General features: G+C 34.5%; 1 protein-coding gene across 3 annotated transcripts in view; it reads right to left on the minus strand.

The window, feature by feature from the left end:
- LOC105499042 (cilia and flagella associated protein 47) overlaps positions 1-21,545 on the minus strand; it is a 469,827-nt gene that overhangs the window by 220,033 nt on the left and 228,249 nt on the right. For all 3 annotated transcript variants that reach the window (XM_011771441.2, XM_011771442.2, XM_011771440.2), the window contains exons 34-39: positions 17,858-17,955; positions 17,452-17,568; positions 10,567-10,701; positions 6,371-6,486; positions 2,193-2,343; positions 1,008-1,096 (exon numbers count right to left, since the gene is read on the minus strand). In XM_011771441.2, coding sequence (XP_011769743.2) covers positions 1,008-1,096; positions 2,193-2,343; positions 6,371-6,486; positions 10,567-10,701; positions 17,452-17,568; positions 17,858-17,955 — 706 coding nt within the window. The remainder of the gene's footprint in view (positions 1-1,007; positions 1,097-2,192; positions 2,344-6,370; positions 6,487-10,566; positions 10,702-17,451; positions 17,569-17,857; positions 17,956-21,545) is intronic.

Raw genomic sequence — 21,545 nt, forward strand, 5'->3', positions numbered from 1 at the left:
TTATACTCCAATGTATCACTTTAATAAAATTGCACTCAATCACATTCTCTCTCACATACACCGGGGAACTAGGTATTTACAAATCACTGTTTCAAAACAATATTTTTTTTAACAAAATGACCAAAATTACTAGTAAGCACAGAAGGTATCACCTTCCATCTTCTTCCTCAATGTGGTGTACATTTCCAGGAAGTTACTTTTCTATTGTGTCTTTAAATAATGCTTGAAAATTTTATTGTCTTTTCATCACAAATATGTATTTTTGTTATTATTGTTAAATCTTAAGGTGAACACATGCACATTGATTGTGCAGTATAAATTAGTTATGATGCTCTAAGTAAAAATGTTTTTTTCTGCTTAAATCTATTTTTCAATTTTGGACATGTACAGAATAAAATTAGAAGTAAAAAGTCTATTAACTATATATATTTTTAAAAATTGAAAGAACACTGAATTTCAACAACTTGCAGACAAAACATAAATTTAGTATGATCATTTCAGTAAAACTGATTCACTTTCATTAGTTGTTTAAGTTTTTCTGATGGTGCTTAGAAGTTTATAGGAATATGAACACATAAAATTTCTGCTCGAAATGGTTCATGTTGAAGAGATTAAGAAAATTACGGCCAGGCGCAGTGGTTCACACCTGTAATCCCAGCACTTTGGGAGGCTGAGGTGGGTGGATCATGAGGTCAAGAGATAGAGACCATCCTGGCCAACATGGTGAAACCCAATCTATAAAAATACAAAAATTAGCTGGGTGTGGTGGCGGGCACCTGTAGTCCCAGCTACTCGGGAGGCTGAGGCAGGAGAATCGCTTGACCTGGAAGGTGGAGGTTGCAGTGAGCCAAGATGGTGCCACTGCACTGCAGCCTAACCACAGAGCGAGGCTCCATCTCAAAAAATAAAAAAAAAGAAAAAGAAAAAGAAAGAAAGAAAATTACATATGTCTCTTCAGAGTGGCGATAGCTAAATTGTAATGAATTTACACCAAAGCAATAACTTACTTGAAGTCCCCAGCAGTATGGAAGGGGTTTTTCACATTCACAGTGAATTCCTGAAATTGATAACATGGGCTTTCGCATTTTATAATGTCCTAAAGTAAAAAAAATAAAATCTTACCATGTGATAATAACAAAAAATGAACTTTCTGAATTATAAAATATAATCTTAAAAATCTATAAACCATCCATTTAATATTACACTGACAATACTTTCCACTATCAAAAGAAATTCCATGGAGAAAAACTTTCTAGGTATTCTATAGTTTCAGAAAGATTATTTTATCATTTTATTTTATTTTGTTTTTATTATCTAATCTGCTTCCCAGCGACTTAAGACCATATGGGGGCAGATGGGGAAGTAAACAGTTTCATGTCCACCCCATAACCACCAATGACAGGCTAAGCCCAGCCATATCTCTTAGCCACATGTGACAAAACAATGTCTTGTTTCAGATAATTTGTGTGAGAGGGTTGGGAAAAGTACATGTTCATTATTCAGGAGGAAATAAGATCACACATAGGAAGTGCCAAATGCCCACTTCCTGTTCTGAGCATCGTTGTCTCAAAAGGCAGTCTGTCCATATGAGCATCTCAGTGCCCTCCTCAACAATGGGCCATCACTCAACCATTCTACATTCATTTTCTCTACTTACCACTCTTGCCCTGCACACCTAAATTCTTTATAATCCATTTGGAAATCTAATGAATTTACTTATTCTGTATTATACATCCATGGTAGAAATTAACATTTAGAAGAGATAATGGCTACAAAAAGTCAATCATAATAATGTCACAACCATTTTATAAAGATTTAAAAATCTCTCTTCCCCACCCTTTGAAATAGAAACACTTAGAACTCTATCTGGAACATCGTCATCTCTCAATAAATGCCAGCATTAGCCTTATCTTTATAATAGATTTGATCCACAGGACACACAAGATAAACTGATGAAAGGTCCTGCCAGAGTACAGGAAAGTCGTTTTTTACTGCACAAGCTATCCACCCTTAGTCCAGCAAACACACAGACACAGGCCCATAACTGCTTTAACATAAACCACAAGTATCCATGGCACAGGGATGACTCAAGAAACAGCTGCCTAAAGATAAAATGTAGAACAATAACCATGCTTTTGATACTCCATGGTCTGATAAGAAAAGCAAAGGCATAGTAGGTAAAATTTACTTACAATGGTTTTAAAATTGAGAACTTTGCCTTTAAGAGCAAAAGTCATTGTAATTCCTCTTACTCCATTCTTGGGTTTTGAAATTAATAGTAGTGAAGCTTCAGCAGGACGAAGAAAGCGACTGGTGAATTTCAGAGTGACATTAATTTCGTTTCTATTTAGTGAAAGACAAAAGAGAAAATGTTTTAACAAAAAAGACAACTTACAAGCATTTGTTTAATGTAGACCATGTGTCTAGTGCCTACATCCCCCTGCAAGGTACTCACTTCAGCTGCAGTTCTCAAGAAGCCTACAATCTAGTTATTGTCATCGGTTAAGCTATCTTAATATATTTTGTAAAACCTGAAGTTAACTTTCAAATACATAATCTCTCAAACAAAGGATTTTCTAACAGCAAGCCATAGGAAACCATGTATGAATTGTCTTGAGGGAAATTCATAGGACATTCTATGCTACTGTTTAGGCAAATACTTTGTCATGTCACTGGTCTCTGGTAACATGGGGAAATGTTAAGAAAGTAAGAATTCAAAAAATGCATAAAGTCATTATTGAAAATAACATTCAAAACTCATAACCAAATAATGGCAGATAATAATAGCGTTTAATTAATTACAGAAAGGAATAAGGAAAATATTTTCACCTTCCTTAATCTTCAATCTGGCAGTCTAAGACATAGTGTAATGGTGATTTGGAGGAGATTCCATTCACCAGTCTGTAGGAACATGACTGCACCATCGGACCCAGCAACCTTGCATGAGTCCACATAGGCCCCATACGCACTGTAAAAATGCAGCTGACAAAAGTCTTGGCAGAAACCCCATGATCCTCCTGCAAGTATAAGAGCATGGAGGGTCATGAATTGCTGCTCTGGGAACATTTCTCACTTGCCTCCCTAAATTTCCTTGAGAGACTGTCGTCACCAGACAGTTTATCATTGCTTCCTGGATTGTGATGAAGTATGAGACTTGCTTCCTTATTCCTTTAGGGTAGAGTTACAGGCCATGAAGCTTAATGACAGCGTGAATTTGGATCCTCAGCAAGAGGGTGTCTTCCCATCCATGAGATCTGACCTGTTTTATTTTGATATTGCCCTGTACAAGGGACATGTGAATCTGGTACCTTTGATTACTCATGCTTTCACCGTTTAAATAAGTAATACACTCTAAATTAAACAATGGACTCTCTATTTTGTTATTGGATCAATCTTTCAGTCTTGCCTTGCCTTGATACAGCTGTAGGCGATAAAAGTTGGGGACATTTTATCTTTGCTTTTCCTCTGGTTTTCAGCATAGTTATCATTATACATCCTGTAACATTTATTCTTTTGTATCTACTACTACCTATTATCTTCGCTTAGAATACACATATTTAAGAATGGATATGGGAATAGATTCCCTTGGTGTCAAACATTGACCTAACTGTGCCAGAACTTTTGTGCAGTTGCTGTTGAATGGGTGAGACTAGGAAGAAACAAGGAGTGAGATGAATAAGAGGCTTTCAAAAGCAATAGAAATGTTCTCAAAATAGTTTTGTAGGGAAAATTACAGCTTACATCTTGCAGGAGTGGGGGTTATTTTAATTTAGATATGTGTCCTCAACAATTTCAGTTTTGTGCAAAAGGACTCTTATGAAAACTCATGGGCATGAATTTAACTGAGAACAAAGAACATTTGACTTTGAGGTTTTTTCCGGGTATACAGGCTCAAATTATTTATTGAGATAACAGTGAGCGATTTAGAGTATTTCCAGTTATTCTAAAGTACATCACTATATAAGATCATTTATCCATTAATTCATTCATGCAATCGATATTTTTAGATAACTTATAATGTTCCAGGCACTCTTTTAGGTTTCTGAGATACAGTAATTAGAAAAAAAAGCAAACAAACAAACAAACAAAAAAACACTATTCCTGCTCCCCTGGATAGTACATATGGTAGGACATGGCCAACATTCTACCACCACAAAATAAATGTGAAAATTACAAATTATATAGGTGCTGTGAGAGCATATAATGGGGAGTGTGATATAGTCTGAAAGGTCAGAGAAAGTGATATATTAGGTGGAATGTGAAGGATGAGAATGAGTTAACTAAATTGAACAGGGGATGAAAGAAGGCATCCAAGGCCTCTGGTATGTGGAATTAAAATGTGTTTGAATAACTAATCAAAGGCCAGTAATGCTAAATCTTAGCAAGCAATAGGGGTGATGATGCAAGATACAGCCAACAGCAAGCTGTGAAATCATAGTGACTGTCACAAAAGTGAAAGTGTACTTTGGACCATGTTAAGCATATTCAATCTATATCCAAATGTTGAGATGGGAAGCTGTTGAAATATTTTAAGCACCTTTTAAAATTTCTGTTAAAGGTTTAAATTTCTGTTAAAAATTAGCTGTCATTCTAATACAGGGGTTAGATTTCAGACAAGATTTTTAGGAGTCTATGGTGGCAGACTAGTATAAAGATGATGTTACATTAAATCGGGGTGGAATAGGTGAAGAAGGGAAAAGATACAAGGTTTATGACACAATTGGTAAAATCAATAGGATCTGGTAATGGATTGGATCTCCATGGAAGCTGATGAAAAGAGAAGCATTCAAGAATGACCATCATCTAAAGAACATGCATTTAATGAAGGATTTTATGAACCTATACTTAAGTCTTATGAAATACATTTCAAAATAGAGTATTCTTTTATGAGATAAATAGCTGGTTCCATGAACAACGTTCTCTCAAGTATAGGTAATTATTTTTAAAATTTTGTAGTTATATTGAAGCATGTAAATGACCAGCATTCTTTTCTGAATTTGTTAGAAACTTCAGAATCAAATGTGTAGTCTATTTCAAGTAAGTTTCCTAAGTCTACAGGCATTTCTATCATAACTATAGGCTTCATTTTAATTATTTTACCTTTAATTTTCTTTTTGCTCCAATTGCCTTTCCCTGATATTTTTTTAAAAAACCTCCTTGATATTACATATACATTGTAAGCTACTTCAATTTAGCCTTTGGAATAGATGGAGAATAAATATATAACACATCAATGTCAGTGCACATATGGCTCAATGAAAATAATGAGGAAAAAAAGACTGGTTTTCTAAATTTGTACTTTCACTTTTATGACAATCACTCTATGGTTATAGCTAAATTTAGTCATAAAGTTAGATGCAGAAATAAATATGTTTGTTTATATGCTGGTGTAGCTGTTTAACATTTTCTATACAAATAATATGTCTGATAATTTAAATCCATAGCTGGCAGAAAGAGACATTATTCACTGTGATCTATACAGTATCTAACAAAGAATGTGGCACACATAAATATATAATTTTATAATATCTTATAATGATAAAATTACTCATTTTTTTTTTGTTTAGGAAAACAAAATATTTTCTGAGTCATATTTGTAAAAACCAAATCCTATGAAATTATTTAGCCTAGCTAAACAGAGCCACCTAAAATAACAGCTACCTAAAATAATTGTATTTCAAGCCTATACAATAAAATGCATTTAGAGAAGTGAGCAGTTGTTTTTTATATGTATTCAGAATTAAGCATTGCTTCTTCTGGGAAACTTTCCTTGGTTTCCTCAAGCATGGGCAGGCGCTTCTTTTTTCAGTTTTCATCTAGTTCTATACGCACATAATAAATAAAATAATGATTTAATTATTTCTTCATTATGTCTTTGCTTGCTTGGCATTGTGATAGATTGTAAGCATTTGTGAGTAGTGTTGACATATTTTAATTTTTGAGTCACCAGTACTCCAACTCGAGGCCGTCGTCCTTATTAATTGCTTCCTACAAGTTCCATTATGGTACAAGGTGTTTTGCCTACATAATCACATTTATTACTGACAGCACTGTGGGTAAATAGTCTTATCCACATTTTTCAAATAAACAAAACCAACTTACAGTCTTATTTCTATGACCCACATACATAAAAAACAAATTAAAATTAAATGAATACATAAAACAGCTGTTTTATGTTGTTAGCATTGTTTCAACAACTTTGGTGAGGAACTATAGAAACATATGAATATTTGTCTGACTCTGGGTGACAATCATTTCATTAAATATCTATCAATAGTAAAATCAAAGTCACATTTTATAATTATAACACTTATTAAATCTTTGGGGTTGATATGTCTGATAATGTAAAATTTAAAAAAAGAATACTTACCTTGGAGAAATTGTCACAATATTCCCTTTTTGGGAGAGGGAGAAGTCAGCAGCATCTCTTCCAACAATTCTAGCATTATACACTAAGTTTTGCGAGCTGGAATTTTTCAGTAGAATCTATGTAGAAGTAGAAGAGGATATAAGTAAGATTATAAAATTAAAAACTATGCAACTATATCATTTCTTATTTTTATCAAAGATAGCAATACATTTTAGTCATAAATATACTTATTCATAATGTACACCAACTGGAGAAAGCCAGAATTTGTATTTTAAAATAACAACTACACACACACACACACACACACACACACACACACACACACACACACACATTTATACAGTTTAGCTGAAGTGGGCAAAGAGAAGGAGCTTTCAACAAAGGGAATTACAAATGCAAAAGCATCTTATCACCAGTGATTTGAAGATCAAAATTTTCAGCTTAGATTTTATTTTTATTGCAAAGGAAAACCATCGGGGAATTTTTAAAAGGGAGCTTATATATCCAATTTACAAAAAGGATACTCTGGCTGCTCAGTGTAGAAAGTATTATAAGGAGTATAGATTTAAAAACAGTTTCAGGCTGAATATAATGGTGGCCTAGTCTAGATGTGGTAGTTCAATGAAGGGTTGGCTGTCTCTTTCCTCCTGATCCAGAGACGTGGGGAGCATTAGAAAATGAGTTGTTTTATTACAAAAGAGTACTTCTTGAAAAATGTGAGTACACAAAGTGTTTATATAAAATATAATGGAGATTCAAAAAACAATCTTTAGGAACACTGACAAAGATTTTCTTCTCAACCACACTCCAGTAAGGCTTGTCTGAGCTGTTTTTTAACTAGGCCCCGCCTTTGGGCATGTCCTCAAGTGCCCAATTTTAGCAAGAATCCTGCTAAATCAGTTTAGCCAGAATTCCACACCTTCAGTATCTAATCACCCTTGGTATCTAACCAAATGCCTCATCTCCTGTCATCGCTCAGGTAATGTACTATCACCCCGGCCTTCCTTTAGCAAAAATCTTACATTGGTTTAGCCAGAATCCCCCCTTTCCCATATCCCCGCTTACCTTTCGTCTTAGTCATTTCCCACCCACGGATCTCCATCCTGCTCTTTGGCTATAAATTCCTACTCTTCCTTGTTTTATCTCGAGTTGAGCTCAATCTCTCTCCTCTACTGCAAAACTGCTTTGCAGTGGTCCCTATACCTATCATAATAGTCCTGAATAAAGTCTGCCTTACCATTTTAACAAGTGTCATGAATATTTTTTTTTCTTTAACAAGATGCGAAGGTATCACCAAAAGTTCTGACCCAGAGCATGGTGAAGATGGGGAAAAGGATAATTGGTCAAATTAGAGTGAATAAAAGGTCACTGCAAATTATGAAGTTCAGGACCTATAGTCACAGATATTCAAAGAGTGAAAAAGTAGCAGTAGGTATGGTTATAGTGAGTCATAAGGAATATGGTGAAAATCTGGTGAAAGAATAATTACTTTCCTAGTTCAATGGGAACTTTGGTAACCAACAGAACAAGTGTTTTGTTGCTAAAGCATTTTCAACTTTAGTTTCTCTAAGGATTTGGAGGCCTCATGTTCTCAAATACTTAAAGACATCAATAATGGGGGCAAGACCCCCACTATAGTGTGGTAATCTTTTTGTATGTACGTACATACATACGAATGTATGTATTTCAAATATTCATTAACAGACCAAGTGATTTTAAGTCCCAGAGAGCTAATTCCTCTTGTTTTGGAAGGAAATGTTGAAAATTATAGTAGATTTGTTGTGAACCATTTAGATCATAAGGAAGCCATTCATTCTCACTATGTCATACATATCATACATATGACACAACAGTATTGGACACATCTGTGGTCACACAGTCATACCATTCAACTCCAGGATTTCACGTAGGGGTAATGAGGAGTAGATAGGAAGAAGAGCTAGCTGTTTAAAGAAATGAAGGAAAGTTTTAAAGTCTCAATTCCTTTTTTGCAATGACAGACATTCTTTATTGTGCTTCTGTGTAAATTTCGTTTCAAAAAGGAAAACAAAATTCAACAGCTTTTGAATGTCTCAGAAAAACACTGCACCCTATATTTTTTCACTAACCACTAATTTTTTGTACTTGTTCTAGTATTCTATGTTTCTATTATTTGCCCATAGCTATAGAAATACTTTTTCACACTTTGGAAGGCTGAGGAGGGTGGATCACCTGACGTCAGGAGTTCAAGACCAGCCTGGCCAACATGATGAAACTCCGTCTCTACTAAAAATACAAAAAAATTAGCTGGGCATGGTGGCAGGCACCTGTAATCCCAGCTACTCAGGAGGCTGAGGCAGGAGAATCGCTTGAACCTGGGAAGGTGGAGTGCTTGCAGTGAGCCGAGATCGTGCCACTGCACTCCAGCCTGGGCAACAAGAATGAAACTCTGTCTCGAAAAAAAAAAAAGAGAGAAAAAAAGAAATACTTTCTCAATTCTAGTGGCCATTTCTGGAGCTTTTTCTATATTCTGTAACATTGATAGGGCTGGTGGTAAGAACGACTTTCTGTGACTTACGCACTGCTATTCATCATGTTGATTCACAGACCAAAATATGTAAAAGATTGTCAGCAATTTCCAAATCACTAACTTTCTTAAATAAAAGTTAAAATCAAAGCTTGTTGTAATTTATTTTATCTTCCATATACATATTTTTTATTTCTTCTTTCAAAAACTTTTCTTACATTGTGAAAAATGAAAGGTATTATTTGTACAATTTTATCTATAAACTTAGGTATAAGCATTATTTCTAGCAAAAGAATAAAATGAGAAAATAAATCATGTTCTATTTAAACATGATTTAATTTGATTTTTAACATCATAATTTAAATTTATTTTTAAACATTAGCCAGCATTAATATTAACTACTTAAAAATGTCAATAACAATTAAATGATATGAAGGAATACAATCATGTAGACAGAATTAGAGAATTGGTAATAATAGTTAACAGTAATAAATTATACTTAATCAAATTTACACTCTTGTCTCCTGCAGGCCTAAGCAAAAAACTTTTAACTCTTCTGAAATGTTATTTTGAAGTCAAAAATTCAATATAATTATAGCTCAAGGCTAGTTATTTATCCAAAGCCCTTGAATGTCACTGCAATTAGCAAATTATCATAGTAAATACTGAATTCTATGGAGTTTTATGTCTTTTTTTGACAAAAAAGGAAAGAAATAAAGTAAATAAAAGAGATTGAACCTCAGTATTTACTAACACAAACCTAGAAGAGGAGGCTTTCTTTTCACTAAATTCAGCCCTCTACATTTTGAGACAAGAACCTGGGTTTTGTGTTTTATTTTTTCAGTTTTTAATGAAATCCTTATTAACTGATGCTCACACCATCATGGAGGTTACAGTTATTTTCTCAAAGAAGTTACAATTACAGAACAAAGATCACTGTGGCATATCTTTTGAAGACCACATATGGATAAGTTTTGCATTAAAAATATAAAATTATCGGCCGGGTGCGGTGGCTCAAGCCTGTAATCCCAGCACTTTGGGAGGCCGAGACGGGCGGATCACTAGGTCAGGAGATCGAGACCATCCTGGTTAACACGGTGAAACCCCGTCTCTACTAAAAAAAAAAAAAAAATACAAAACACTAGCCGGGCGAGGTGGCGGGCGCCTGTAGTCCCAGCTACTCAGGAGGCTGAGACAGGAGAATGGCCCGAACCCGGGAGGCGGAGCTTGCAGTGAGCTGAGATCCGGCCACTGCACTCCAGCCTGGGCGACAGAGCGAGACTCCGTCTCAAAAAAAAAAAAAAAAAAAAAAAATATAAAATTATCCTCCTTCCCAATCATATATTAAGAGAGACACACATAAAACAGCCTGAAAAAAGGAATAAACATGAATCTTATCAAAGCAGTATATTACCTTGTATACAGAATAATATTATTTTAAATCAAATGAAAATGAGTAAGAAAAGAGTCTTCATTTCATTGCAAGTGGTGATTACTCAAGTAAAAATTGCACCTTTCGCTCATCTAGACCTTTGGCTTAGAAGAAGCAACATTTGATAAGGTTTATTTACTTTTAATAAAATTATGTCATATAGATACTTGCTGTTAATTTTGGGCTGGGAAAGAAATATCTAAAACTTCTCTTAATTGTGTAACTCCTTGTGCATTTTCACCCCAAAATTATCCTTACCTTATTCAGTGCCGTGTCATGTAGAGTACAATCAAAGGGCACCACCTTCTTAGGGAGATATGTAGGGAGTCTTTCATACATGTAGACACAAAGCATGAGCATCAGGATTGGATTTGGGTCACAGATGTCTGTGGCCTAGTTTCAAAGAAGATAAATTGAAATTAGAGGATCCATTAGTTAGAGTTTTCTACATAGGTAGAAAACCAATAGGATATATATCTGTATCTATGTGCGTGCGCGCGTGTGCGTACACACACACACACACACACACACACACACACACACACATATATATGAATGGGAATTTATTAGGAAGAATTGGCTGAACAATCACAAAGTCCCACAATAGGCTGGCTACAAACTGCAGAATGACGGAAGCCAACAGGGGCTCCCAGGGAAGCCAGAAGCATGGCTCAGGCCAAGTCCCAAATCCCCCAAACCAGGGAAGCTACAGTGCAGGCCCCATTCTGAGGCCGAAGGCTGAAAGCCCAAAGGAGGCTGCTGGTGTAAGTCCTAGAGTCCAAAGGCTGAAAAACCTGGTATCAGATGTCCAAGGGCAGAAGGAGAAAAAAATGCATCCTGCTCCCAAAGGGAGAAAGAAATCATGACAAAAATTAAAAAGAACAAACAAATAAAAAAACCAAGCAAACTGAATATCCCCCTTCTTCTGCCTCTTTGTTCTGGCCACTGCCACAGCCAGTCAGATGGTACCAACCCACATTGAGGGCATATCTTCCTTTCTCAGTCCACTGACTCCTGCAACTATCTCCTTTGGAAACACCCTCACAGACACACCTAGAAACAAAACTTTGTCAGCCATCTTGGCATCCTTCAATCCAGTCAAGTTGACACCTAATATTAATCATCAAACAAGATAAATAGATAAAAATATAAAAAGAAGAAAAGCATAGTAAATCAATTATTGAATTACTTTTAAACATTTAAAATATTTGTGATTGGCAATGACACTGAAATATAGATACAGCAATAATACTGCTCTGAATCAGAAGAGCTTGACCTAAGTGTTAAAAAATAAATGTGTCCTAAGCAGATCACTGATCTTGTACCCTCAGGCTCTGTAAAAGCTAGCCGGAACTCAGAAGAACACTATACTCTAGAAATTATGACTAATGTGACTATTACTCCTGAAGTTAAAGATGGCAAGAGATTTTCAAGCAAAGGCCCATAGAACCAATGGCACATTAAATGGGCTTTATAGAATGCTTGGACTTCAAATATGCTGTGTTTGATGTGAGGAAAAGGGTGTAGTTTTTCAGAAAAGCAAATTACTATAGGATGAGGAGATAGAGAAGCCTAGTGTTTGTTCAGTATAAGAAGTTCCATTTGGGTCATGCGTAAGAAAAGATGGGACAATTAGCGAGAAAAAAGACTAAGGAGTGCCAGACTACATTGTGAAGGTCTTAGATGGCAAGGTGAGGGACTTGATTTCTGAACAAGAAATAACGTAAGAGCAACAATTAGGCAGATCAGGTAGGAGGCAGTTGAAGAAGTACTTTTCCCAGAACAGATAAATAATAAGGCAGAGGATGTAATTACTCTGATAAACAAAATACATTAGTAATGATTACTAGAGTATATTTGAGATAAAATCCAAAATTACAGCTCTATGATATCAGGACAATAAATATAGCCAGAGCGTAAGCTGAAGCCAAAAAGTAGAGTCAGGAACAGAAGAAGATAGAAGCAGTGGGGAACAGTTATTCACAGCACAAAAGTATTGGGGTTGGTGTGAGGGATTCGAAGACATAAAAAACACCATTAATAGACAAACAACTCTGTCAGTGTCAATATACAAGGAGCTCTCCATACTTCCACAAAATGGAAATGAAGGTCTGCTATGACTTAATGGCACATACTCAAGTTAGCAACTGAACAGGATCTGAGCCTGGCCTAGAAATACAAATAGTGTGAAAGCCAAGGAGACCCAGCGTGCTATGTGGAACTAACGCACTTGATTCTGAAATTTGGCAGCAGTTTTTAGAGAATAATGATAGCCCCACTGGTGATCTGCTAGTCCACATTTCCTCATGCTCTCTTATTCTTCTTGGGAAAATAGAAGGGTTTGTTCTTTCTTGTTTTGTTAATTAGAAGTAAGGCTTACCAACGAAGGTGCCTGGGCAGAAGACTGACAGAAAGAAAGCTGGACTGCTTTAGCAGGGTAGAAAGCTAACTGTGAGTATAATGTGAGGAAAACTTGGAAATATACCAGGACCATAAAGTTTTTCATCAGTATTTTGTGGTCTCACATTCTTTAATAAAGACGACATTAGTAAATAGATGTAGAAAAATGATTTAAGAACAAAATTAAAATATGCAGAGTTTAATTGTCACATCCATTTTTGAAGCCTAAGAAGGTACATTTTTAAGTGAAGAATGTATAGCTCTGCTGGACCCTGTGTTTGGAATCAGCCTGTAGGGTATGATCCGAAGAGGGCTATCTAGGGTGACGGGAGGTATGTTTACTGGGGAAAAGAGTAGTATTAATGGCAGAACACTCTGGGCTCAAGTCTAGGATGAACCAAAGTCTTTTGAACCATGTTTTAGTGTGTACCCTATAAAATGGTATAAATAGCAATATAAAAATTATTTTAAAAGCTAAACTTTGAAAAATCCAGCAATTTGGCAATTTAAAAATATGTTTTTAATGGGAAACTATATTTAACAAGACATTATACTGAAAAACCAAATAAAAGAGCATTCTTACCTTTCCTTATACATTTAAAAAAAAATGACCTAAAGCAATTAGACTTTCGTTAACCTTAGGCTAGAAAGCCAAAATGTTAAAATAAGTTAGGTTTATTTAAAACAAAAATTTCATGTGAAAGTACTTTTAAGGACATAATCATTATTTTCGCTATATGTATCTAACCAAAAATAACGTCAATTGTATTGGTACTTTTTTTCCCCTTGATGACAATGTTTTCCTACTAGATTAACAATATGCAGGAATGTAAACAAACAAAAAAAATCATAAAAATCATAACAAAAAAATCAAGAAATCTGGTAAATTAATTCAGGTCCTGCTATGACACAGAGCCAGGCTCTTGATTAAGTCAATTGAATTTCCTGGGCCTCAGTTTCATCATCAGTAACCAGAAGGGGTGATAAGATCTTGAGTTTTATGCTGGATGTAATGTGCCATAACTTTAAGGTATCACTAACTTTCAAACAAGACACCAAATATAATTAGCAGTACACTATGATATACTAAAATCCTACAAAGACAGCTGTTGATTGCCCTCCCAACAACCATTTTCTTCTTTCTTCTTTAGTAAGAACCTCATTTTTTGTGAATATTCTTTTTTTAAAATTTTTAATCAACCACTGGTTAGCCACAAGAATAGGATTCAATTCTGGCCAATGATATGCAATGGGGAATATGCTGTGGGGGCACTGGGAAAGGTTTACCTTCTGGAAAAAGAGAAGTGCAAGAAAAGATGCCACTCAGCCAGCCCTCAAACAGAACTGTAGGAAGGTGTTATGTGAGACTTCTGCAGAAATTTGGGAGTTATTTGTGTAGAGTCCTAAAACAAAGCTAGCAGGTCAAGAATGGCTGAGCAAAACTGAATCTCTGATAACTTTGTTAAAAAACTGAACAATTATCCTTATAACCTTTGATCACCCAACTATCTTTTTATAAAATATTAAATTGCCTTATTTTAAACCACTTTTACTCAAGAATTTTGTTATTTAAAGCTGAAAATTTCCCTGTGATTGTGAAGGTTAATTTTAGGTGTCAATTTGACTGGATTGAGGGATACTTAAATGGCTGGTGAAGCATTGTATCTGGTATCTGTGAGAGTGTTTTCAGAGGAGGTTGAAGCTGAGTCAGTGGACTGAGAGAGAAACATCTGCCCTCAATGGGGGCAGACATCATCCAATCAGCTGGGGCTGGACAAACAGGTAAGAAGAAGGAGGACTCTCTGCTTTCTCTCCCTTCCAGAGTGAGACACCTTTTCTCCTCCAGTCCTTGGACATCAGACTAGGTTCTTCAGTTTTTGGACTCTAAAACTTGCACCAGTGCTCTCTGGAGGCTCTCTGGCTTTTAGATTTGGACTAGGGGCTGCACCATTGGCTCCCCTGTTTCTGAGGCTTCTGGACTGAGCGATGCCACCAGCTCTTCTGTGTTACAGCTTGCAGGCAGCCTATCACGAGAATTCTCTGACTCTGTGTTCATGTGAGCCAATTCCCCCTAATAAATTCCCTCTCATATATCCTCTTGTTTCTGTGTCTCTAGAGAACCCTCACAAGTGATAAAAAAAAAAAAAGAAACAAAAAAATTTAAGAAGAAAATTAGATTATCTATTCACCCTCAGTTCCAATCACTACTCATTAAATTATGTGTAGTAAAGCTCCATAAATGCTTATTATATTTATTTTGTTATCTATCTTTGCATGAGGGAACAAAACATGCATTCTATGCTGTAGTCAAATAATTCCATAGGATTTTTGCTTTAAATAAAAATCATGTCATGAAAAGGAGATTATTTAATAACTGTATATTCCTACTGGCAGGATTCTCCAAAAAGACATAACATTACCCCAGCAACTTATGAAGCTAATTTTCAGGCTGCAATTAAGAACATAATAAAGAAGAAACTTAAGCATTAATAATTAAGTCCACTGCTGAATTTTACAGGATTCAAGGGTGGACCATTACAAGCACCAGCATTAATTCATTACGTATAAGTTCATTAGAGGGTGATGGTTTTAAATCTTCCATTTAGTGTGGTTGGTAAATCTGGGCTAATAAAGAGTTAGGGCATTGGAATCAGCTGCTAAAAGTTTGGTCATTATCTGCTAAGCCGACTTTCAATTACTTCATTCATCAAATCTTGGACAACTTTTCCGCATTTTTATCTAGTAGATACTTATTTTTAAATTATTTTTTGACTATACAATAAAATAAATATATTGAGCCAACACATGTGAGGAAATCAAAAAGCAAAGGACACAGTCACAATGTGTGGTTTTTCTAAACAAAGGTATTTTAAATTTCTTGTGAACTCCTACCAAACTCTCAAGGGTCAGCTTAAACACTAAGTGTTCTGTGCAAATTTTCCTGGTATCCTTTTTAGAGTGACTTCTCACCCCCTTTGAGTCTCACAGCATATTATTTCTATGTCTATTGTGACATTCACTGTCACTTTGCATCAGCCTTGTTTCATGTAACTTGTGATTATTAGTCTGCAACATCTTTGAAGGCATGAGTGTAGTTTTGTCACATCTGTACCCCTGAAGGATGTATCCTGTGTCTTTCATGAGGGAGGTTAAATAATTTGTTGAATTTATGGGAATTGTAATATTTTTATTCTTCAAAACCAAAGTCTTTTATTAGAGTTTGTCCTTAAAACTCTACTATTATAACAGAACTCTCTGACTAAAATTATTGATTGCAGTTTCCCTTTACAATTGTACCAAAAAATAAAAATAAATGAAAAGAAAATGAAATAAAAAGAATACAAATGTCAGGAATGGTACAAAGTGACATTAACATGCAAGTGACTTTAATACAAAGAAAAAAGTGAGTAATTATAAAACTCTTTTCTCCAGTGGTATAAGATATCATTTTGGGCACTAGTATCATCAATCTTTCTGGATCACAGAATGAAAAACTCAGAGTTAGTTATAATAGTCTTTCTCCAATGCCCTTCTTTTGTGGCTGGTCACCAACTCTAGCAAACCTCATGATTTTTCCTACATCAGCTTATTATGTTTTAATCCTAATTAAAATGATATGAGTAGAGAAAGTAATTACTGTACTCCTTGACCAGTTGAAATTGCATTGCGATTGGTCTGTGTTCCCTGTCATCAGTTCCTCTCCTCTCAGTCCATACTGACCATTGTTGTAAGAGGAAAGGCCTTTTATCCCCCATAATTCCCACAGGATAAATTCCTGATTTTTTATGCTGGTATTCAATATCCCAGTATATGCCTGTGTCTGTTTCCAATACCAAACTTCAACTGGGGAAACCTAGTCACACAATTTCCTTAACATATGCCACTTTTTCACACTCTACATTCTGTTCATGCTACTTCCTCTGAGCAAACAACTTCCTCTCTTACCACTACTAATGCAAATCCAATTCACCCTTCCAGATCCCAATTAAATTCTGTCTCTTCCACACTGTCTTTGATGTATCACTCTGCATCACATTGATCTCTTCCTTCATCTGAATTCTATACTTCATTTTTTCATACACCATTAATAATAAATAAATAGAACATTATCTTTTAACAGACAAATATCTTGATAATTTAATGAATTTATATATTCAAAGTCAGGAATCATTTATTTTATCATTTTATGGCCCCTAAGTAACAAACAAAAGGCTCATGAAATAGTAAGCATACAATATATTTTTGAATATTGCTACTGAGGTCTTGATGTGAAAAGCCAAATAGAATTACAACTTGGAGGTCAACATACAATTAAAATGTATATTGCCATTATGACCTCTACACAAACATTTATTTTAAAACTAAAGTGAAAATTTATTTTTGCTACTAAATTAGAAGATAAAAATATGACATCTATATTTAAATAAAAAAGCTCTTTTAGTTCATTCTTAGATTTTGAATAATGATTATAATTCACTCGATGTTTATTTTTGGGGTTTCAGGCACTTGGACTGTAAGAACTTTCCTATTATGCACAGCTGGATGTATATAATTATACCAATTTTAAAATATCCAGTCAATTTCTGTGGAGTCATATTTCAAATTCCACATTTTAGCAATGTCTCATCAAAAGCCTGTTTCAATTTAAATTTTAAAAAGATGAACAAGCAATACTACAAATGAGTAAGCTATCAAAAGAAATTTATAAAATGTTTGCAGAATGTTTAATATAAAGGCACCCACCTGTATTTCCATGTCAAAGTCAATTTCATAAAGAGTATTTACAATAATCAGGCAATTGTGCAGATACTCTTCAGGACTTTTTGGTCGTGTGTACATATTTATAAAATGAGACTCAATCTGTAAAAAAAAAAAAAACTCAAACCTTTTGGTAATGGAATAAAAAATTCTGTTTTTAAATGTTCTCTATAGTTAGGCAAAGAATCATTTAAATATTAATATTTATCAGTAATAAATTATTGCAATCAAAATGCAAGAATAAACAAAAAGGTAGTGCTAGCCATTCAGATTCAGGTGTTTGACTTGTAAGACATTTGAAAGTTTCTGTTTACAGAAAATATACTTCAAATTTTAATCACTAAGTTTTTTCAAATAATAGAAGATCATTATGCATAACAATGACTCTTACCAAGAATGGGCAATAGGCTCCCAATTGTGTTGCAAAAACAAGACCATCTGAAAGATCTTTGTCAAAATTTACTATCCATCTCTCAGAAGGGATAACATCTGTTTCAAAAAAGAGGGAGAGTAAATACAACAATAGTTTTACTTTACTAAAAGATACCTATGGAAATTTGAGCAATAGTAAAAGAAAATTTTGCTTCTGCCTGGAAAACAAAAAGTATATTATATTGGAAATAAAAACAAATTTTAAGATTAATACTATGAGAGTTATCTGTAAGGCTTTATAAGCAATTGCAAGCTGTCTTCTTTATTTCTACATGAGCTGCTTTGAAAAATACACTACAATGTGGTAATGGAATAGAAATTCAGTGTTTCAAAATTACCCATTCTGTTGAGTACCTTGAGGTTCAAATGTTTAATCAATGATCATCAACATGGGTAAGGAAACTGAAAAGGCATGGAGTTACTTGTAACTTAAGAGTGCTAGTGCCAGTTTCTTTATTTCTTGCAGAAATTCATCCACATGGCAGAAAAGTATGTGAAAGGAATTCAAGATTTATGGCTTAAAGAAACCAAAATTGACCTATAAAAGGCAATACAGGATGGAGGAGCAGTAAAAGGAATTCTCAATTACAGACATGATTACTATGCTGAGTCTGGAACAAAAAGAGGAAGTATTTCAATTTTAAGTGAATATCTGAAATATTGACCTATATTGGGTGGAAGCTAATTTAAACAGTGGAAATAATTGCTATGTTGAATGTGACATTTTCTTTTTCAATAAGTTTCCAAATAGCCTAGATTCTTTATGGTGTGAGACAATTTCTTATCTGAAAACAAGGGGCAAATGGTAATCTTTATAAATTCCCTCAAATCTCTCTACTCCCGTTTTCTGTGAAGAAGAAAAACCATGACATGATACACCCATGACATGTATATTAGCTTCAAAACCGGGATTGCCTTACACCTGGAATTGGAAGACTTAATTTTCTCTTGAATCACAGATGTCCTGGACACTTCACAGACAATTTCCAGTACTTTTTCATCTGAGAAGCATTGAACATTTCTATAGGATTTCTATAGCATATCATCACAAAATCAGTCTAGCAAACACAGATCACTAAGGATTTTCAACTAATGCATAGCAAACAACCTCTGTATTTTTCAAAGTATTATTTCCTGATAGAAACTTATAAATAACATTTTTGATATAAGATTCAATGTAATCAATGATTTTAAATACACATTGCCAGTTAGCTGAATAATGATAACCTACATGTGCTTCTCTTTTTTGTCCAACTTTGATGTATAATTGACAAATAAAGAGTATATGTATTTAGAACATAAATTATGTTCTGATATAAGTATACCTTGTGCAGTGATTCCCAAAATCAAGCTAATTAACATCTTCATCACTTCACATAGTCACTATTTTGTGTATATGTGTGTAGTGAGAATATAAGATATACTCTCTTAGCTAAGTAAAATGTGCTTCTCTGAATGTATATTTGCTACCCATAGCTATCAATAAAAGCAAAATATTTCACTTTTGTAGTTAATATTTATTTTTCTATGGACTGGAAGCAATGATAACTTTTGATTGGATAAAGGTAATTTACTAGCCTTTTACATTGATAGTCAGTTAGCAGTAGATAGACTGTATCCACCAGATAGCACATCCTTGTCTTGTACAGACATTAGAGGAGGGACAGAAATTGCCTTGAAGGAGCTTAACATCTTGTTGCAGGAAAATCAAATCCATAACAGGAAAACAATGAATTAAAAAAAAAAAATCCCCCAATCAGAAGTCAATGAATACATAACAATACAGCAACAACTAATTGTTATCCTGTTATTTCCAACTCCAACAATCACAACTCAGGACCACAGAATTCATTATGATACCCGCCCCACCTGATTTTGTCAACAGTGAAAAATCTCAATCTCATTATCTAAAATATTTTTATGTATTGGTTAAACCCTAGGATGTATATACAGTGCTTTCAGAATTGCAAAGCCATACCCCTGTGAAAAACTAGAGGAAGGTGTGTTTGTATAGTTCTTTACTTTAGTCTTAGACTATACAGTCATATTTCTTTACAATTAAATAAGCTCATTTCTTTTTCATTACCATCAGTGAGGTCGTCCAACATTTGTAACCCAGCTATATTCATTTGTCACAGCCTGCATTTTGTCCTTAATTACTTACATATCTTGGTTGATTTTATAAAATTACTTACACTAGCATTCACTCTTTGTGGTACACACTTATAGGAACTGAGGAATACATTTTCATGTACCTGCCATCACATTTCCATATAGAAAAGTGTGATCACCCCCCAAATTCCAAGGGGCTGCACTGTTGTAGCCAATCCCTACCCTCATCTGTTAGCACCTGGCAAACACTGATGTGTTTTTAATCTCAATATCTTCACCTTTACCAAAATGCCATAAAACTTGAATCACACAATATCAATATGTAGTCTTGTGGGGGTCTTGTTGTTTTGGCTTCTTTTACTTAGTGAAATTCATTTAAGATGCACCCGTTGTGTGAATCAATAGTTGTTGCTGTTTTCATTGTTGAATAGTGCTGTATTTCATGGATGTCACAGAGATGAGGTATCCATTCATCAATTGAAGGGCATTTGGTTTGTCTTCAGTTTAGAGGCAATTATGAAAATCCACTATGAACTATCTCATGTAGGGCTTACTGTGATCAGCAATTCTTTTTTAAAAAATTTTTTTTTTATTTCCATAGGTTTTGGGGGGAGTTGGTGGTATTTGATTACATGAGGAAGTTCTTTAGTGGTGACTTGTGAGATTTTGTTGCACCCAGAACCCAAGTAGTATTCACCGAACCCAATTTGTAGCCTTTTATCCCTCACTCCCTTCTCACCCTTTTCCCAGGAGTCCCCAAAGTCCATTGTATCATTCTTATGCCTTTGCATCCTCATAGCTTAGCTCCCACTTATGAGTGAGAACATACAATGTTTGGTAATTCTAATGTATTTTGGTGAAATAGCTGGAAAAGAGATTTCTGGATTATATAGTAATGGTAATGAGCAACTTATATATGCCTTTTTTCTATCTCTCTATCTTTTTCGGTGATGTATCTTTTCAGAAATTTTGACTACTTTTCAAATTTGGTTGTTTATTTTCTTGTTGTTGAGTTTGGAGAGTTCTTTATGTATTCTGCATGCAATAAATTTGTGGAATATAATATTCAAAAATATTTTCCCCCAGTCTGTAGCTTGTCTTTTCATTCCTTAATAGTGTCTTTCACAAAGCAGAAATTTTAATATGGTAAAGTCCAATACATATAGATATGTATATACATGCATATATATGTGTATATATACGCATGTATATAAAAGTTGTGTGGGTTTATATTTAGATCTATGATCTACTTTGAGATAATTTTAGTACAAAGTGTGAGGTACAAGTCAATGCTAATTTTTTTACATATGCACCTCCAATTATTCAAGTACTATCTATTGAAAACACTAGCCTTACTTGATTTAATTGCTTTTGCACTTTTGTAAGCAAAAACACCCAGTTGATTATATTTGTGTAGATATATTCCTTGTTTCTCAATTCTATTCTTTTGATCTATGCATCTATTCTTTTGTCAATACCACCCAGTCTTAATTATGGTAGTTTCAAAATTTCTTCCACCTTTTCAAAACTGTTTT

The sequence above is a fragment of the Macaca nemestrina genome, chromosome X (genome assembly GCF_043159975.1).
Source record: "Macaca nemestrina isolate mMacNem1 chromosome X, mMacNem.hap1, whole genome shotgun sequence".
NCBI classification, from domain to species: Eukaryota; Metazoa; Chordata; class Mammalia; order Primates; family Cercopithecidae; genus Macaca; species Macaca nemestrina.